Consider the following 20300-nt stretch of genomic DNA (forward strand, 5'->3'; position numbering starts at 1 on the left):
AGGGGCCAATGGAAATGCTCCCTGTCATCTGGCACGTCTAGAAGGCTTGGACTTGGACCCATCCATGACTTCCAGGTTAAGGCATATTCACTCATATTACTGTTTCCTCCAACTCACTAGCCTTTGCTGCCTAATATAGGCCAAACAGAGGTCATATAAGCATTTTAAATACTTTAACCCTTTAGATACTGGTAAAATATGAAAAAATCTTGTATATATCTGAGAATTTCACGCAATACAGTAAGATTAAAACATACAATCATGAAATAATTTGTTTCTTCTGAATACTGAAAAACCTACACAGACTGAACCTTTTTGGATTATACAGCACACCCTTGCTTAGAAATGTATTCCCCACTTGTGCTGTGGAAACCCTCCTGGATAAAGCATCCGCCAAAAAAATTAAATGACATCAGCAATGCCTACAGTTGTCTTTTCTTCGATGTCCGCTTTGACGTCATTAAAGGCAAAAAGGGTGCTCAGTCTATAGGTCTTTTCCTTTATCACTCTAGTTGTGCTCCCTGAGGTAATGAACACCGGGCCGCAGTGGCCGAGCTTTAGCTCGCTGTGTTGAACCCGTTGCCCCACGAAGTAGCACCACCCTCCGCAGAGCAGCTCCGGCTGCACCGCATCCCATCGGTGTCCCCGGGACACCGGCACTCGAGGGACGCCAGGATCTCTTTGTTTCCGGTCTAAAGCAGCGGCGGCGGTAGCGGGGGACCGCGGGGCGTGACCCTCTTTATGGAATGATTATGAAGCCTAGCTCTGCCCTGGGGCCGGCAGAAACGATACGCGCCGCGGGCATGGAGACACGTGCAACACGGGCTGTGAACAGAATGAGGAAAGAGTGGACTGACAGTGAAGGTTATTGGCGTTTCATTAACCGTGTGATGTGCCTCTTACTGGCATGGTTTGGGTGCACACTCATCACCAGAGATAGGGATACTGTGCTGTAGGAGACAACACATTGACTTGGTTTAATCAGGTTCCGGCTCACAGAGAGAACGCGTCACACCCTTAGAGAGCGTGGTCAATGTCAATCATAATGCAAAGTGATGTATAATACAATGTTAATGCAATGGGAAGTGATTGTACAGAACCCACAGCATTATTTTCCTGCAGGGACGGTGCCCTTTAAGACGAGTCTTTCAGTCTCCCATCCACAGAGCGCAAGCACTCATTCGATGGTTCCAGGAGCGAGACACTGGTGTTAATAATATGTCACGGCCTTCTCAGTGAACCGGTTTGAACTCAATCAAGCATTTATGGCAAATTCTGGAGCCGAGCGTGACACAGCCTTTTCAACTTCCTTCAAATAAGCCGGAGCTGACTGCGTTTCGTGGAAGAGAGGTGTCGTGTTCCTTCTGTAGAATTCTCTGTGCCAGGGACTCCATGCCAGAAAGCATACAGGCCGTATTATTGGCCACATGTGGTGCCCCAACACTTTTGAGCAAGTTTACATCGGTACTTAAGTGCTACCATTTTTTATTCACTAAATAAAAATTGTACAAATAACAATTCAAGTATTTGGCAGATGATTTTGATCAAGGGGACTTACAAAAGCTGCATTAAAATTTGTATGTAGCCATGGCTGTACAAGCGGAGTGTTTTTATCCATGACTCTATTCTCCATCCTAAGCTTCTGAATTGGGGCCTTGGCATTCGGCATTACTGGAGAGGCCAGAGGATTCAAAAGCATCCGTGGCAAACACCAAGTGTGGAAAAATAAAGGGCGTGCCGTTTTTCACAGCGGCGAATCACACGCCGCCTACAGAGGCTCGTCTCCCGCGCTGCGTTTCCCCGCCGGCTCGGCTCCCCTCGGTCTTGGCGTCAAACCCGAAAGTTACAAACCCGACACGACTCCAGTGAAGTTCCAACCTTCGCCGTGGAGGGAAAGGGCCCACGCACCCCATCTGTCGCCGCGCTCGTCACTTACAGAAAACCCGCCGGTGACTGAACTTCTCCAGGAAAGGTATTTTTGTCACGGCGAACGACACCACTCCAAAACAGCCTCCTGTAAGCTCGCGGACACGTCGCGCCGCGCAGCCCGAGCAGCGGATTGAAGGAACTCGGAGCGCAATTCCTTTCAGTGCCACCGGTGACAGCGTAAAGATTAAAGAGGGAGTAGAATTCCCCCACCTGACCCCAAACTGCATACAATATACCGAAACAGTGTTAAACAAGACCTCGGCGAGACACTTACAAATTCCAGATATATTAAAGTGGGAGTTGAATGAAAATAACCGATTTTCCTCCATACGACACACGTGCATTCGAAATTTAATGAGGAAACGCATTAGCATCCTCCTGCAACTGAATAAAAACAAAAGAGAAGAGCTACGCAATGGTTTGTCCTTTAATAATAGGAAACAATATGCTAACGCATCATTACTCTGTCATTCGCAGGCTGCTTACGAAGGCATTATACAGCTCCTCTCAAGGGCCATTCATAGAAAGCGTTATGAAACTCAAAACAATGAATCCTAATCTCCCAAGCCATTATTTTCCAGGCAATGTCAAATTTGATTTTCATGGGAAATTTTGCCCGTGGCTGCCCAATAACTTGGTCATCTAAAGAGAAATATTATGATAATACTGAAATGAAGGGCAATATCACCCTTATTGTATTAAAGTTCAGAGTAAGCAATTTCTGATTAAAGTGCGGGGAATTCTTTTCCGGTAACAGTGCCAATGGTCCAGAGCCAATTCCCATTAAAAAAGCCCCATAGAAGTAAAAAAAATCTAAAACCTGAGCCTCCTCTCTTTCAGAACTGCATAGGGTATATACTGTATGCATAAAAGCTTTATTTCCATGCTACTCTCAGGGGAGTTTGGATGCATTAAAAGAATATTCTAGAGATCTGGCAGCTGCCCTGCCACTTGTCATCAAAGACAGAAACACTGACCAAAACACCCCTATACCGAATTTACATGCCATTAATGTTGTACATAAATGGACAATGTTGTGGTGTAACCATTTAAAACCGGAAAAACATCTGGCCACACGTGGTCCACAGCTGGAGACTAACTGGTCCACTGCAGAACATAAATATGCCTTGCTTGTTCATGCATAATTTCTCAAGATAACTGAACGTGTGAGATCGCGCTACATGTCTATCGATCCTCGTAACGAAACCTCGGCCATGACATCCGTCAAAAATGAAACCTTTTTACCCGGTGAAGGCTAGGGGCAAACCACCAAGTATAACTTGAACTGAATAAAGCACTTTTGTACCAGATATCATGGCACCTCCTCTGACCTCTTAGATCACATTACAGTATCACATAAAAACAGATGACATCAACTGACATCAACAACTATCAATAAAGTAAATGGTGCTCTCGCTGTGCAGAAGGCAGCAGCTAGAATTCCTGCTCTAGTGGAGCATGAAACATGTAATATATGGCCGTCCAGCTGGTGACCAGTGGGCCAAACGTGGCCTGCCATACACATGGACCTTTGATTCTCTCTATCTGAGAAGACTCTGTTCCCAGGAAGAAGCAGTTGAATAACCTGATGTAGTGTCATGTCTCAGCCCTGTACATCCTGGTGTTATGAGCTATGCATTGTGACATATGTTGTTATAGACTATGCTGTTTACACTCAGTTTCCTTGATTAGATCTGCACAGTTTCGGTTATGTAGTTCACCCTACCTCTTCAGCAAGTACGAAGATATGGTTCTGAAAAAAGTACATTAATATGCATATATCCCCATATATGAACTTTTATACCAAAAGCTAGCATATTTAAATAGGCATTCGCTTATTTCTTAACTAAAAAATTCCATCCATATTCTTCTTTGATATTTTAGAAAGAATCAAAAGACCATTGACTAAACCGCATATTAAAACCTGAATTAATGAAACACTGATTTGAATTTAACAATGGAGTTCATTTGAATGTATCCATTTACATTCTGAAGAGTAAAACTGAGTTATCTATCACTGACCATGGGAATACTGCTTGGAATAAATTAAGAAGTGCAGAAAACTATTTTAAGTTTTTTCCTGGTTTTCCACCCGATTCGGAAACATACATTTCCAGACAAGTCACAGTTTCACTTCAGTGACCACCAATTTCATATATATGGTCTGGATTTAGTCAACATTTGTCCTAAATGTTATCTTAAAACTAAGCAGGAATACAAATATTTATTATAAAATATTATTTGTCAAGTTACTTTTTTTAAGTGCTGAAGATGGAACTGATATTTATAAAGAAAAATTTGCATTCATTATTATTTGTTAGTCAACAAATTGTTTATTGAATAAATACAGACAGTTTATTGTAATTCTTAAAGGTTTTTTCTAGTTAAGGGCCAAAGGCCACTGCAGAATCTTTACCCATTTCCACTTCTTTACCTTCAGGTACATTCTGTGATTTCCTCTTTCACATCATGAATTACCACAGAGGAGATCGCAAGCATTTAAAATAAACAAATCTACTAACCTGCCCCTCCACAATCCATTTGGAGATCGATGTTTTCCCCTCGTCCCCAGCACGGAACTTGAGCGTGGCCGATCGGGGGCTTATTTTGGAAATCACAAGGTTTGATGGAGCTCCAGGAAGCTCTAAATAAGAGAACAACTCATATTGAGGAAAAAAACACTATGGTGCAGAGTACATGGTTCCATTCAAAAGAAAGAGCATGTTGACTTTACTGTTCTTTGTCAATGCAGAAATGGCATACAAGGACTCACAATTAGCTGTAACTTCGCCAGGCATTTACTTAAAATGCACTTAGTTAAAATCTCAACTAAAATGACTTGGCCTTGAAGTCTCCAGGCACAATCCCTTCTTTTTGGAACTCGGATTAAACTATTCCTTGAAAGTGAAATTCAATTCCCTAAAACTGCGGCAGCCTCGCAGCTCTCCGACTCATTCCTTTCACATTATATTCGCGGGATAATGGCGCCAGCCTGGCTGTTAGCCAGCCACACATTTGTCATTTTCCAGCAACGCCGCGCCTCTAAGCTAGCTTAAATGAACACTACTCCGCCGCGAAGCTTGATTCATGACCGAGCAAGAAAAACAACTTATCAGCTGCCATAAAGACAATGCCATCTTAAAAGATCATTATTCATATTCAAGGCTGATCTGCAAACGGCGCGAAGGGGCTGCCGCCTGCCAGGCGAGTGCCTACTGATACCGTCTTCACCGGCGAGTTGCATTTGGATAAAGTTGTCTAGAAAAAATAAGATGTGTACGCAGGCTAAATTTAAAATAAGACTTGCTAACCACATTTTACATGGCTGAATGCGTAAAATGGACCCAGTGAATACACTTCCTCTAAAGTACTAACTAGCAAAGGAGGAGGAGGACCTTTGTCTTTCAGAGGTGAATGATCATTAGATATTAAATTGGCATTGTGCTTCCATGAACTTGTATCATTACTCTGGCAGCAATAAAACTACTTGTTATGTTGAGATTATTTTCGTGCAGCATTTTTATATTAGTTTTGTCTCTTCAAAGTATTTTGTCTTTTTTCCCCCATCTGTGCTTTTACTGAATAATTTAAAGAACATCAGAGATCACATGACCGGACATGCAGTTCCCATGCCTGCCAGACCGATTCTGAACGGAACGAGCACTGACCCGGGGGGACCCCTGAGGAGATGGTGGAGGATGTGACGGCGCCCGTCCCGGCCTCTGTCATGGCCGCCACTTCCAGGGTGTAGGTTGTGAGGGAGGTGAGCCCGGTCACCTTGTACTCCAGGGTGGTGTTGGCCAGCGTGCGTGACACCCGGGAGGAGTTCTTTCCCGGAACCTCCCAAGAAACCAGGTAGCCTGCAAGCAAAAGCAAAACCAATTCTTCAGGCTCACCTCTGAGGTATTCCAAAGAAAAATTAAGGTTCAGAGAATGTTTCTGGCTGCACGAAATACATATTAATATATTTGTAATGGTATGGTTTGAGCTTGGTACAATGTGCAGCAACCTTCCCTGTTCAAAGAAGTGTTAAGAGAAAACTTTAATGTGTCATTATGATTTGAAAAACAGATTTTTGTGTGAAATTAAATATTGCACATTTACTGAGGAACCCAGGGTGGAGAATCCAAAGTGAGTGATCAGACTGCCGCCTTTAGCCACTGCCAACAGGGAACTCCATTTAAATTCTCCTTATCGGTCTCTGCAGTACAGTTTTCAGATGGAAAATAAAAAGGCAGCTGAACTGAATTCCTTTGGGAGGCATGCAGAAACTTTTTTAAGCAGGACCTCCATTACCAGCTCTAATGGCAGAAAATCGGTGCACAATGTCACAGCAGTGAGTTTCCCTGGATCCTCGATCCCACACCCACACAGTGTCTAAGCAGAGCCAATGGCCAGCACAGGTTCCGTGTAATTTGCGGTTTGACCCAGAATGGACCACCATCCCCCGCCCCCGCAGTCGCCCAATTGCCAACTGTCCTTTTGTGGCTGGCCGATCGTAAATCACCGGGAGTCTCCACAAGAAACAAATACGCCTGGTGTTACACGGAAAACACCGCAGTGTGTGCTGGCGACAACGGGTGCTATCTGCAATCATTTCAGTTTAATCTACGACCGCCACATTCATTCCTCTCTCGTGGCTCTTGGGCTCTTAATGGGCTGCCGGCTTCATTTTTCTCCGGTTGGAGAAACACATGCTCCGCGCCTAACTTTCTCTAAGTGGGGTTCGGTTGACTTTCCCGTAGTTAAATTGTCTGATTTATCGTTTCCTGACGGCAACTCGTCAGCTTACCGCAGTGAGTAGTCCAAGTGTCACTCCCATTCTTTCATTTTCTTACAACCCATCCATCAAAGAACACATTTATCCCCCTACGCAGTCAAACTGTAATAATACAAGCATCTCCTAACAGCATACAAATGAAAACAGTGAACATTTTAAAAGAAATGTTGACAAACTAATGCATGATGGGCCCTAAAATATTTCCTTAAAAACACAATCTAAGAAACAGGAAACCTTGATGCAGAAAAAACCTCAGCCGAAATACACGCTTTTGCTTCAACTTCAAGACGCGGAAGTTAATGACCCTGATGTTAAAAACATGCATACGAGGGGAAATTATACTTAAGTGTGAAGACTGAAGTAATACGTTATGAAGAGCTTAGACACAAATGAGCCACTTACAAGAGCCCTCTCAAAGGTAAACATGTCAGAGTAATATCTCTGAAGAGTGAAGCAATGAAAGGGAAAATTAGATACCTGCCAGCAGCGTAGACTCAACAGAGTCTAACAGCGTACGACAACCAGCAGCCTCGTCTGCAAGAGAACCGCCTTTTCGCAGAGGGCTGTGGTTGAAGGCCTGTTCATTTTGGGATGCGGTTTAGATCTGCTTGCAGGTGAATGTACATAGGTAAGACCGATTTGCAGTGCGTTGTTGATTTCGGGTTGCGTTCGGTGGGCTGTAGTTCGGGTGTATGCGCGGCAGAATATAGTTTTCGGCCTGTTACCAGTAGACAGTACTTGGGCTGATGAGGTTTGGAGATGAATCGGTTTACAGAGCAGTCAACCCCAGCTGCCCGTCATGAAACAGGAAGGAGGCTGAACCCCGCCTCCTACGCCGGCGAACGCCTGACCTGTGATCACGCCGTTCTTATCCACAGGCTCCAGCCAGCCGACCCGCAGAGAGGTGTCCAAGATCTCCGTGAAGCTCAGGTGACCCACCGGGCCCGGTTCTGGAACCAGAACAAGAACACAAACCGATCAGCCCAAAATGCAGTCTGAGCAGTCTAACATAACCAATGAACTGTCATCCCAAGGAAACAACAGTTTTATGGCATTTCTTTGCACCTCAATGCATTTCAACCCTAGTTCTGGGCGTACTCTGCATGCGATCTTTTGGTTCCAACTGAGCTCAGTTAATTAGCTTTCATTGAGCTGGTAAATGATTTTCCACAGTTTTCTTTTCCTGTACTTGAAGAAAAACAGAGTAAATGAAGGGGAATTTTCTAACCAACAAACGAAAAAGTGATGAAAAAATGGAAGTTGTTTGTCATCTTATTCCACTCATTTGTGCTCTTTCAAGGCAATTTGTGAACACAATCAAGAAAGAATTGATTGAGATGAATTGGTTGTTTAATTAAGGTTGGGCTCAGAACAATATTTCAGCAGCGAATTAAGCTTAACCAACTGAGACAGCTGCCCCCAATTTATTTATGGGGCAGATATTCAGAAAATAATCACAGCAATATGCTTATGAACATAATCACGTCACGTCAACGTCAGGCATCCAAGCGAATTTCCCTCTTAATGGACTGACAGCATATACCTGAAAGGATGCATTCAAAAACAGCTTAATCACTCCTTATCCGGTAAGATCTCCGATGACACCGCACACACAGCCTGCTGTCAGCACATGGCTATGAAACATGGGCACTACACCAGATGAAGACATTTTCATTTTTAGTGGTTTGGTACAGTAACTGTGCCACTTATTTTAGATTTACAATTTACTCTCTGTAATATACATTATCCACACATGCATATGAACATATACTTGCGTGTCAAAACTTGATATTATTTTCAAGGTTACCTAGAACAACTTTGCTGAACAACTTAAAATAATTACATAGAACAACATTGCAAAATAAAACCCTGGAAAAGTGTCTGACCGGACATCCAAAACAAGCAAGCACAAATTTATATATGTTCACCACTGCCAATCAGTCTCTTTCCCCGAGTACTACTTCCAACAAAGAGCCCTAGATGTCTTCCGAAGGTCCAGGAAGTGAAACTACAGTGTGAAACGTGATCTCTACCAGTTAAAAATCTGCACCCCTGTTTGTATTCCGCACAGCAGTGGGACATTTTGGCCGTGTGCCTCGGGACATTGGATGAGTGGAAGAGAAGCAGAAAATTCATAACATATTGAATCATGCAGTTAAAAAAAGTGGAAAAACTTTAGTCATTACATTTTCAAATTTTTGAATTATAGAGTTTTTGTACCATCAATGAGATACTTTCATATACTTTTTATAATGACAGTATTCAAAATACTGAAATCAGACACATATACTGTTAAATACAATCGGCAATATTTACGTTTTTCTCCAAAAGTTTGCTTAAGTTTCAATGATGAAATGGAATATTCAACAGATTACATATTAAAAAAAAATTATGTTTATTTATGTCACAAAAATGTTGATGATTTAAAAATGCATGTTAGCTAACATTAAATAATCCCTTCCCTGCCTTATGTCCAATGCACACTGGGATAGGCTCCAGCACCCCCTGCAACCCTGACCAGCAATAAGTGGATATAGATAATGGATGGATGGATAAATAATCCCTAATTCTTTTGTCTAAGCTGGCTCTCCATTCTGTTAGCACAACAGTTAGCCTGCGTGTCCGCTCAAGCACTCCTTGATATAACTTTATAAGCAGTTTCTTGGGTGGGAATCAAACCTGCAAACCTCCGGTAACACTGCATACAGCACAAAGGCCTGGTACTCACTGTCCTCGTGGGTCTGGACCATCTGTGGAGGGCTGCTGGGCCCATCTCCCGGCGTGGTGAAGCACAGCACCGACGTCAGGTACCACGTGAATTTCCTGAGGCCACTGATGTAACCAAGGTGACGAGCGCCGTGGAAATCTGGGGTGATGGTCACCACGGTAACAGCTTCGGGTGACCGTTCCGGCCACGCCAGGAGCTGCCAGAACAAAACACGTTCAAACATGGCTGACGGGGAAGGGTGGGGGTGTGGCCAAAAATCACCAACGTGCACAGGTGTTCTTTGTGTCACAGCAACACACTCAACATGGCTGTACAGAGCAAGACACCCAATATCACTGCAATACCAATATCCCCTGTGAACCACCTGGTCCATCATCTCTGGCAGTAGGTACTGTATCAGATGTTTCTTCTGTTTTATCACAATGGATTATGTTATTATTCTTTCAGATTGCATATGTTAACTTGCATTTAGTGCTTCATTGATGCTGAATTTATATTTCTTTGGTTTGGGTATGTTATTAGCCAGGCTTTAGTTTGAATTCAGAAACGTTATTTATGTTTAACACAGACAATGCACATTGATCAAAATTTCAGTTACATATAATGTACCTATGAAGAATCTATAACTTCAGGAAATTTGTTTCCAATCCTCCAAAATGGACAAAGTACACAGGTAGTGGTGACCAGTGCAGGCCTCTGAGTTCAAAAAGCAAGTATCATTAAACTCTCAACAACCTTGGACTCAGAGGCAGCGATACCCGATGCTAAGCTAATACTCATTCACCCAAACCAGCGTTCACCTCACCAATGGTCACACATGAGAAGAGGGCATCCACGGAGGACAGTCTGTAAAGCCTGGTCGACGGCTGATGCTAACCTTGTAGCCCTGATTGATGCCGTTGATGAACTGCTGCGGAGGTGGGTTCCATGTGAACTTGACGGTGGTCGAGTTGAGAGCCTTGGCCTCCACGTTCTGCGGGGGTGCTGTTGGCACTGCAAAAAAAGGGGAGAAGGACAGGGAGCTGAACCATTCGCACCCCAGTAATTCCCACGACAACCATGGCCTTTTCCTCGGGTTCACCACACACCAGAGGGCTGCCTTCTGGTTCACATCTCAGCTCGTATCGGCGGCTAACACTTCTAGCGGCCCCCATTCTGTATGCATGCAGTGGTATGACTGGCTAAATTACTCCTGGATGAGGTGCATGCAGTGGTATGATTGGATAAGTTACTCCTGGATGAGGTGTGATCTAAAAGTAGACTTCAACCTGAAGCAAACTGACTCTCCATCACAGCAGCATTAGTGCTGCATGACAGTTCAAGACTCGATTCTACCTGAATTTGAGAATGTTCTGTTGATTCCACGGCACAATAAATCAGTTGAATCCGGTATCACTCTGGCTCTCCTAATATATTTTCCTAGTACATTTTCATAAGAAGTGCAACAGGATTTGTACAGATGTTCCTTTTTTCATTTATATTATGGCCAGTATAACCAGGAATTGATTTCGAGGGGGGTTAGAAATTCCCATCTGGACTGGCGAACTTCGGATAAAACCGATGAGCAGGGGGCAGCAGATGGTCTGTCTGGGGGTGCGAGTACTTTCCCAGCTTTACGGTAATCATGTTCCGCATGCATTTCTCTATCTGTATCTCCCCAAAACCACTGCTACATCTCTGTTCCCAATATCCTGAGTGTCTGCCTGTCAGTGCATACAAGCTTTCCATTACGTTGTTTGGTTGCCAAGCACTTTTGACACTGAAATAACAGTTCCGTATGGAGAGGAGTCTTCTTACTTTTATTATGCAAATTTCAAAAGGAGCAGATTTCTAGCTCTGATCGACATGCATGAGAAGTGAAGTATTGCTAATGCTCTGCTGTGATTCATTTTCCACTTTGTAATACCGTAGGTTGCAGAAAGGTAATCCATATTTTTTTTTAGCACATAATAGCTAAAAAAGCTTCAAAATGTGAAATGATATTTGGCCAGTCTGATCAACCATTCTTGAGTGGGTGGACTTTGCTTGCTAATAAATATAGATAGAGCGGCAGTCTCACAAACCTTTTGGCACCAAGTCAGCCCACATTATTAAAAAAAAGGCCTGTGACTGCCATTTCTCCATATTCCTGGTGTGTACTTGGCTAAAACTGTGGCCACACTCAATCATTGATGACATAACGCTGTTACTATATGCACAACTTTACAAATGAATAAATGAATAATGCATTATTATTATTATTATTATTATTATTGATGTTGTTATCCGCCACCTGTTATTGTCACAAAGCTGTGAAATAGTCTTATAATTCATAAGTCGTCACTCAGAATTTTTGTCTGATTCCCTTGTAATTTTCACTTTTTCTAAGAGCTCAAATCTTGTTTCAAAAGTTTTTTAAAAAATAATACTGAGATGGAGAATTAATTTATTCATCCCTTATATCAAACAAGCTTCCCCTGAAACTATGTACTGACAAACAACCATAACAGCTCTCATAGGTGCCAAAGTAAACTCCCAAAGGTTCCTTGTTCTAAGTAGCATCCACAGGCACATCAGCTTCTAACAACAAGGAATTAACTGGCTCATCACACCAATAGCATCTTAATTACCACCTTAACAACAAATCGGGTCAAAGTAAAAGTTTGACCTGACCATATGCCTGCCACTGATAAGGACAGCATGCTTTTCCAATACCCTTCCTCAGACTGTCTCGATCCCGTAACTACGCAAATAAAACAACTGCTAATACTACAGTGATGGTACTGGCATTGCCAAAATCCCCCACTGGGTCATAGCCAATCAATCCATTCTTTGTACATAGGCGTGGAAAAGCCATTATTTCATTATGCATTATTTACATTGAGATGAAAGTGTTTTCAGGAGCATTTGAAAACAAGCGTTTCCATGTACGTACATAGAATTTCAAATGCAAAAAGTTCAATTTTTCCAAAAAGGCAACGTTTTACTTTACAAACAGTGAAAAAAATTATCTCAATTAGATATTCCAGTGCCAAGTAAATTACCTGAAAGCAAGCATACCACCCAAAAAATTGACCCTATCTGTGATCTACCCATCGCGACATTTGCCCCTGCAGGGAAACCCCATATACATTAACGGGCTAAAAAGTTCTTCATTTCTCTCATGCAATCTCCTAGCCTTCTACCTTTTAAGGCATTTCATACGTACTCATACATAAACCTTTCTTAAAAGGCCACAAATATAGTTACAGAAAGAACGGAGTCACAGCACTCAACTGACTTTCCAAGGGTCCGAAAACTTCTACAGGGACTTTCATTCTCTTCCAGGCCTGGGAACAGTGGCTTGCTCTAACATCCAAGCCTGGTGGCAGTTCAGCTCTCGACTGAACTTCAAACCCAAACATCTCCGGGGCTTGGGCCCCAGACCCTCGCTGCATTTACTACGGCACTGCCAGACCGGGTGGGCAAGGGGCCACCCCGACGACCCAGACAGTGTTTTAAACCGAGCAGGAAGAGCGCTCCTGAGCCGCAGCTAAGGAGGGCGAAGGGAGGCTCCTTTCAGCAGCCGGCTGAGGCGGAGGCTTCGTGTTTGAAGTGTGGCGCTCAGCTCCTGCCTGATTCGCTGGGAGATACAGGAGCCTGGGAGAAAGCTGCTAATTGGGGCCTTTTCTGTCTGTTTCCCAGCAGGACGTGCGTTACGTGTGCCAGCGCAAGGCAAAGATATCATCACCAACGGGATCGGGGATGAGTAATTCTCATTGTGTGTGTGTGTGTGTGTGTGTGTGTGTGTGTATGTGGGGGGCAGGGGGTATGTATGTGCTTGTTTTGTGTGGGTGCTTGCGAATGTGAATGTTGTTCACATTACCGGGTACACCGGAGGTACAACTTCTCGAAATCCAGAATCTTTATCTTCTCGAGAACACCTTGACATTTCATCTTTTTTTGAATTTTGAAGCAGCGCTTGCTGGATCTTATCAATAGCTTTCAACCAAATCAATTATTCATAACAGAAATTAAACAAATTGAACGGCAACTCTCGATTTTCCAATGCCTTGCAGCCAATACCTTTCTCTGACTGACAGGCGGGGATTCGGCTCGGTCGAGGGCAGGGCGGGGGGGGGGGGGGGGGCAGGGGTGCCGGGGGGGCAGGTTGGGTGTGGGTGGGGGGTCGGGGAAGCGCTGCGGTCGAAGCCCCGTTTCCCTGGGCTAGTTCTAATGAACTGTCTCCTAAGCTGGGGAAAAAGTAATTGCTTGGAACAAGATTAATTGCCGAGCTCTCCGGGCGCCTCCGCCCGGGGGGGTGTGCCTGGTCGCGGGTTCGAGGCCTGCTCTTGGGCAGCGGGCCCTCGGTACACCCTTAACACCACGGTTATTTAAAACGGGGCCCCTGACGGAGAGGCTTGATGCCTGTTAGCGCTGTCCGGGAGGCCTCTCTGTGCACTGAGGGAATGGGGCGAGGGGACGTGCACGAGGTGGGGGGGGGGTGGGGGGGGGTGCGAGCGTTAAAGCCGCCGGGACTCACCTCCCTGCAGAGTGTACTCCGACAGGGGCGCGCTGAACACGCCCAGGCCCGCCCCCGTGTAGGCCGCCACCTGGATCTCGTACTGCGTCCAGATGATGAGGTCCCCGATCAGGCAGTAGTTTACCTCCGGGCTGCTGATGTTCTTCAGCTGGTACTCGCCAGGGAGTCCCGCCAGGCGGTACCTGCAGCCGGAGGGGCGAGGGGCGAGAGGGGGGAACGCACAAACCCGAAATAACTCTCTTGCCCGAGCCTGCCGCTCGATCTCTCCTCGCTCGCGCATCTGCGGCGTCTCTGTATTCACAGAAGGCATTAATGCCACACAGAGCATCGGCACTGAGAAATAAGGCACTGTCTGCTCACCCCCATCACTCAATGCAAATAGACAATTATAAATGAGGTGTCAAACAGAAAATGATAACCATTTATACAGAGAGCGGAACAGCGGAAGAGCACAAAACCATAAATAAATGGTGCAATCCATAAATAACACAGAATGAAATACGCTTAGTATGAAATAAACACACACAGGAAATCCTAACAGCTGCTCAATAAAGAAAATGATCTATTGCACGACACTGGTATTTTAACCTTGTGTTTTAAAATATCTCCACTGAGGTCCCTTGTGTGGTCATACTTTTTAATGTACTTGCCTGAAAAGCGCATAGAGTACGTGATAAAAAGTTATATTAATAAAATGCATTTTATTTAAATTATTATTTTTTATTATTTGTATTTTTCCATTTCCAGAAATAATATTAATGATGATTACTCTTTTCACACAGGAAGAGAATAAGGAAAAGTGTTCAGGAAGTCTGAGAACTTTCTCTCCATTACCATTCAGCAGACATTGATGGACAGGGGGTTAGATAACACCTTGTCCTTTGGGCTTCAGTGAGTTTTGCTTGGCGTCTGAAGCAGTGAAGCTGGAGGAGCAGGTCACCTGACAGACTGACACTCCACCTCACCGACCACCCCACTCCCCCCCCACCCCAACACAACCATTTCAGATCATGCACCAAAATCTCCCATTTTAAACAGACCCAATACATCCTCTGCCAGGATATCAGATTTTTTTTTTTTAATGGAGAAAACATTTACCAGAAAATCCAAAGCATGAATAATACGATCCAGTGAGGTCCTTTTTAACTTTATGTATACATGGCTTGCTTCACTCAACTTTTCCTGGGGTGAATTGTCAAATTCTTGTTGAAGTTTAAAGTTAAAAAGAATAGAAAACTTCAAAGCAATTTCAAGTTTCAAATTAGTGCATGTGTTAATTGGAGATAATGAAGTATGCTGTTGATTAGGGCTGAGCTGAGCTTTCTGTGCCCTTTCACAGCCGTGGGTTTATTCTCATGGCTTTAAAGCTCGGGTCTTCAAAAGGGGGTCTGGGAGTTCACGGGGGTACTGTAGGGAGCCCACGATTGCACACTCAACCCCCCCCCAGCCGCCACCCACTGCCTCTCCACCCTTGAATTTGTGATCTTAATAAAACTCTTTTTTAAATATAAACTTTTTGAACTTACGATGAGGTCCCCTTGACACCCCTGAGCCTGGGTGGGGATCCCTGGATCAGAAACGGTTGAAAACCCCCTGCATTATATTATAAAAAATACCACGAGAGAGGCGTGAACCTCATGGTCAATTTTGTTTCTTCCCGGTAACAGGGGAGAAAACAAACCAACAACCCATGGAGCACCGGCAGGTATTTTGTACTTCTACACAAAGAAGCCAAATCCACAGAAAAGCGAAGCCCTTTCGGTGCATCCAGCTAACACACTTGTGCATGTTGCAAGGGTGCATCCAAAGCCCTGATGAACTTCAAGCTGTGATGTTGCTGGAAGGCCCTTGAGGCAGTGTGTGATTGGACAGTATCTCACAGGAAGGGAGGGTTTCGGTGAGCAGGGATCCCTCTCTCTCCAGTCTCTGATCGATCTGCCCATGCCGACCAGCGAGACCGCCTCAGTGTTGCAGTGGTGAAGCCGCTTTGGTCGCTAAGAGACCGCAGCGTGCCCGACTGACAGCAGGCTTTTTCACTTTTGGAAAATACATGAGCTAACCTTCTTTGACCTCCCTAATTGCAGAGGGGAAGGGCTAACAAGCTCTGATTAGGCCGCAGACCACAGCTCCACATGGGGGTGGGGGGGCAGTGGGACATCAGGCCTTTTGAGCGTCTGACTGCCGAGGCACCTCAATGCTATAGCAACTGGTCGCCGTCAGACCAGATTACCGTACGACCAGACCACCAGGACAGCTGACCTGTGGAGAACCTCGCTGCTGTTGGACCTGCGCTCTAAAACACCTGACCACCGCAGGACCAGACTGCTAAAGTGCCCGACCACTATTGAACCTGACCGCCGCTAAACACGACAACTGTAGAGTCGCTGCTGGAGTCGCTGCTGGAGTCGCTAAGTGCTGGAGAAACTCGGCCGCTGATGGAGCTGACCGCTGAGGTACCTGCCTGCTGTGGAACCTGCTGAAGTTCCTAGTTCCTTGAGCGCTGAAGTGCCTGACTGCTGAAGTACCTGGCTCTTGGAGTTCACGACTCCTGGAGTGCCTGGCCTGAGCAGAACCGGTCCACTGCAACTACTGAAAGCTGGAAGATCCAACTGAGCCCCGCAAGGCAGCTTCTTCTCTAGCCTGTTTTCTTCTTGGGGCAGGCAGAAATAAAACACTACCTGCCACGCTCAGAGACTTTTAACCTTTCTACAGAGACTATTTTTCAGAAAATATGACTAAGTTCAAAAGTACGGATGCCTTCAAACATATTTTTTATTTCTCAAAATCAGATACAGAAAAAAAGTGACGCATGCCCACACACACATCATTTCCTTTAGCAGTGCTAAGAATTTTTCATCAAAAATGTTGTTTATGTTGCTATTTTTGTGACTTGATAACATCGTTTCACAGTGCGATTAACTAATGACCAAAATCTGCATATTAGCCTCCTCAAAAGATCTGAGGACAGCGAACCCCTTTATTTTAGTGAGATCAAACACATCACAACAAGCACAACGGTGCTGAATTCAAATCCTGACTGCCTACGTGTTCCTCCCGTTTCCACTGGGTACTACGCTTTCCACCCGCAGTCCAAAGTCTTGCAGTAGGCTAAACTGGAGACTCTAAATTGGCTGTAGCTATGAATGTGTTCGTGAATGGATGGACTAGAGACCTATCCTGGTTCTCGTCCACTGCATGCTGGGATAGATTCCAGACCCCACCTCCCCCGACACACACACACAACCCTGACCCGGAATAAGCAGTTCAGAAAATGGATGAATGGATGCATTTACAGTTTGATGACAACAGTATTTCACACAGCCAGCCAGGTAGAGACTGCTTATAAAGCACTTAAAGAGTGCTTATATAGTGCCCAGAGGCGCTGTGCACTGACCTGAGGACGTAACCCCGCAGCACCCCATTGAGCTCGGCCTCGGGGGGAGGCTGCCACTGCACCATGATGGACTGGTTGGTCCGGCCGCTTGCCACAATGTTCTTTGGCGGGGCGCTGGGCGCCTCCTCCCGCAGCATCAGCCTATCAGGAAACAAAGGACAAACTCCATCAGCCCGCCCACAAATCTGAAGGAAGAAACGAAAAAAAAAAAAACATCCGGAAATCTATATTTCACCAGAGGGCCATTTTTTGTATTTTTATTTTTATCAGGGGAACGAGAACGCCGTTCGCCCATATGGATGCAGCTACCCCGCTTTGCGATGACACACAAAACCAGGGAATTCTCAAGAGAGCGATAATTACATAAAAGACGAAAAGCGAAAACTCAATTAGCGGCTGATAAAATATCACAGAGCAGCGTGTTCAAAGCCGATAAGCAGACTAATGAGGCGGCTTCCTCAGCTCTGGGGCCCGCCGCATGCGGACTGAAATGATGCCAGCTTGTTACATTTCATATCCAATATTCCAAAAAAATATCAAATTGTTTCACTTGCAGTTTAATGCCAGGACGTATTTCTGCGTTATCTTTTCCGTGTTCGCCTCTGCTCAGAAACAGGCCTTTGCGCAGTGGTGTCACCACGGTTGGTGACACGCGGTGTTGTCGATGGGGGGGGGGGTTTGGGGGAGTTGGTTTGGTCGGGGGGATGGGCAGGGGTGCTGGCGGGCGCAAGGACTTGCGTGTTATGCCTTCAAACGACAAAGCGCTTCTCCTCATATTAATACCGCAAATTAAATCAACCTGCATCGGAGAAATTACCTGTTTCAACTCGTCGCTACACAAGACACTGCACAATTTTTTTTATTGCCAGTCATTTCGGTGTCGCCCCACTCTGATGGCCTCACCCGGTGCGGTCTGCACCCCTCCGCACCCCCCTAGTGACGCCTCTGCCTTTGTGCGTCTTCGGTCCTTTGAGGTCCATTCCATACTCCAGATGTCGGAGCAGTTAACACTATTTTATTCTACAGTGAAAGAAAAAGCTTGGCATCAACCCAGCAGCAGGTGGGATCAAAGAATAAATTGCGTCATCTATCTATCGCTGGAGATTGTTCTCAGCGTAAGTATGCCGTTTCTCTCGGTCCATACATTTGCGCTAATGGGGATTTTGTTCTGCGTTGATGTCTAATGAGGGACCCTTGGGGCGTTTTACAATTATACTCAATTTTTCTTTGATTTTCTGTGATCACTGGATCCATTTTCCCTCGTTGTCATTGTCGGTAATTACAGTCTTTGTTCTCAAGCAGCATGCAGTATTACTGTAACAGTCAGGGGAGTAGCCCAGAATTCCAAGCCCCCTGAAAGAACAATGCACTGGCCATCTTAGCGGGCATGAAGCAAATTGCAATTAATTTGTGGCCCCCCCTACGGCTTTGGGCCCCTAGAATTACCAATACCTCTTCCCCCACTTACGACGGTGCTGGTGGCAATTCTTTGAACAATCTGTCTCAAAGTGAATGGAGTCAAGGCTCAAGGACAAGAGCTCAATTCTGACAAAAGTGGGATATTTCTGAACACATACTCTCAGCAACAGGGGTCTACAAAACAAACTCCTTTTAGCATCAGTGTTACAGTACAATCAGTCATTTTTAACACTGCCTATGTAGCAATGCAGGCAGCTAAGAGTAGACTATGTCAAGTGAAGAACTGTCAGCAGTATGCAACACAAAGCCAAGAGTAATGATTCCTCAGCAATGATATCGGCCGAAATCTTGTGATTTTCAGTTATCCATTCGTAGAACATTCAGGGCGTATTGAAATGTCTGAAATAAACTCACCAGAAAACACCTTTACTGCTACATCACTTTTAAGCATCTACTAAATCTGACAGCAGTCTAACCCATTCCTTACCTTTGCGTAACCAATTTAAGAAAATTCTACACAGTTTTTATTTAAACTGGCAACAAATCCATACATTTTAACATAAGGTTCAACACAATGCCCATTCTTGTAAGACTGATTAGCATAATTCCATATTGTACAAAAACAAAACAACAACAACAGTTAATTAGAGCCGTGACCTGCTACCCTCTTCCTCGGGTTTAATTAAGCACAAAGGACAGACGTGGCAGGCGGGGAGCAGAGCGCAGAGGCCGATGACGGTTTTCTGGGACCTGTAGTTTTCCCCCCCTCTCTGCACAAAACTCTTCCGAGCACAGTGGGAACACTACAGTGAGGAAGCACCTCTGGGGTGTCCCTCAAACTCACGTTGCGCAAGGCCTGCAAGAAATGAATTATTATTAAATATAAATTATGTGAAAATGATTATTTTTAAGTAAGTATCACAAATCATATCTACGGGGGTGCCTTGAATCGTGCCACCGCTGTGAAATTTAGGGGTGTCGGCACTGTGTTTCAGGGACGCGTTTGTTTCCCGGACATACAGGCAGCGTGCAGTTTACACCTGTTCTCTTTATTTCCTGCCCAGGCCCCCCCCTCACACCCCCCCACCCCCCCATAAGCATGGGATGCGACAGCAGCGGCGGCAGCTTTGACCTTTCCTGCTTTTGCTGTCGAGTCTTCTCTGAGAGGAACAGATAAGATTCGATAGCAAAAACGGGCGCGGCGCGGATACCGTCGGAGGGAGTGGCCGTCCTAAGCGCTGGGGAGCGCGCAGTGCATGGCAAGTGAGTCATTGGGGGCCCGGAGACCACCTTCAGTGCTGCTTTAGGAAATCTTTTTTTGGGGGGGGGTGGGTGGGGTGGGGGGCACACTGACTTATACTCCTATCAATCATCAAAGAAAGCAATTTCCTCAGATCACAGATCAAAGATCCGTGGGTTATGTGAGTCCAGGATGAATGAGACGCTGATGCCCCCAAGCTGTTATCCTTAATCAAGGCCGCCGTACCAAAGTGGACATTTCACTCGAGGCCACGCAAGCCCGCCTCCCTCCTATAAGCCAGATCATCGC

At 45.1% G+C, this 20300-nt stretch overlaps 1 protein-coding gene across 1 annotated transcript in view; it reads right to left on the reverse strand.

Moving 5' to 3' along the window:
- The window catches only part of sdk1a (sidekick cell adhesion molecule 1a), a 281598-nt gene that overhangs the window by 49724 nt on the left and 211574 nt on the right, over positions 1–20300 (reverse strand). Inside the window, exons 16-22 of the mRNA XM_064315729.1 lie at positions 17333–17473; positions 13939–14120; positions 10315–10430; positions 9438–9633; positions 7561–7659; positions 5598–5789; positions 4452–4573 (exon numbers count right to left, since the gene is read on the reverse strand). Of these exons, the coding sequence (XP_064171799.1) occupies positions 4452–4573; positions 5598–5789; positions 7561–7659; positions 9438–9633; positions 10315–10430; positions 13939–14120; positions 17333–17473 (1048 nt within the window). The remainder of the gene's footprint in view (positions 1–4451; positions 4574–5597; positions 5790–7560; positions 7660–9437; positions 9634–10314; positions 10431–13938; positions 14121–17332; positions 17474–20300) is intronic.

The sequence above is a fragment of the Anguilla rostrata genome, chromosome 17, assembly GCF_018555375.3.
Source record: "Anguilla rostrata isolate EN2019 chromosome 17, ASM1855537v3, whole genome shotgun sequence".
Classification (NCBI taxonomy): domain Eukaryota; kingdom Metazoa; phylum Chordata; class Actinopteri; order Anguilliformes; family Anguillidae; genus Anguilla; species Anguilla rostrata.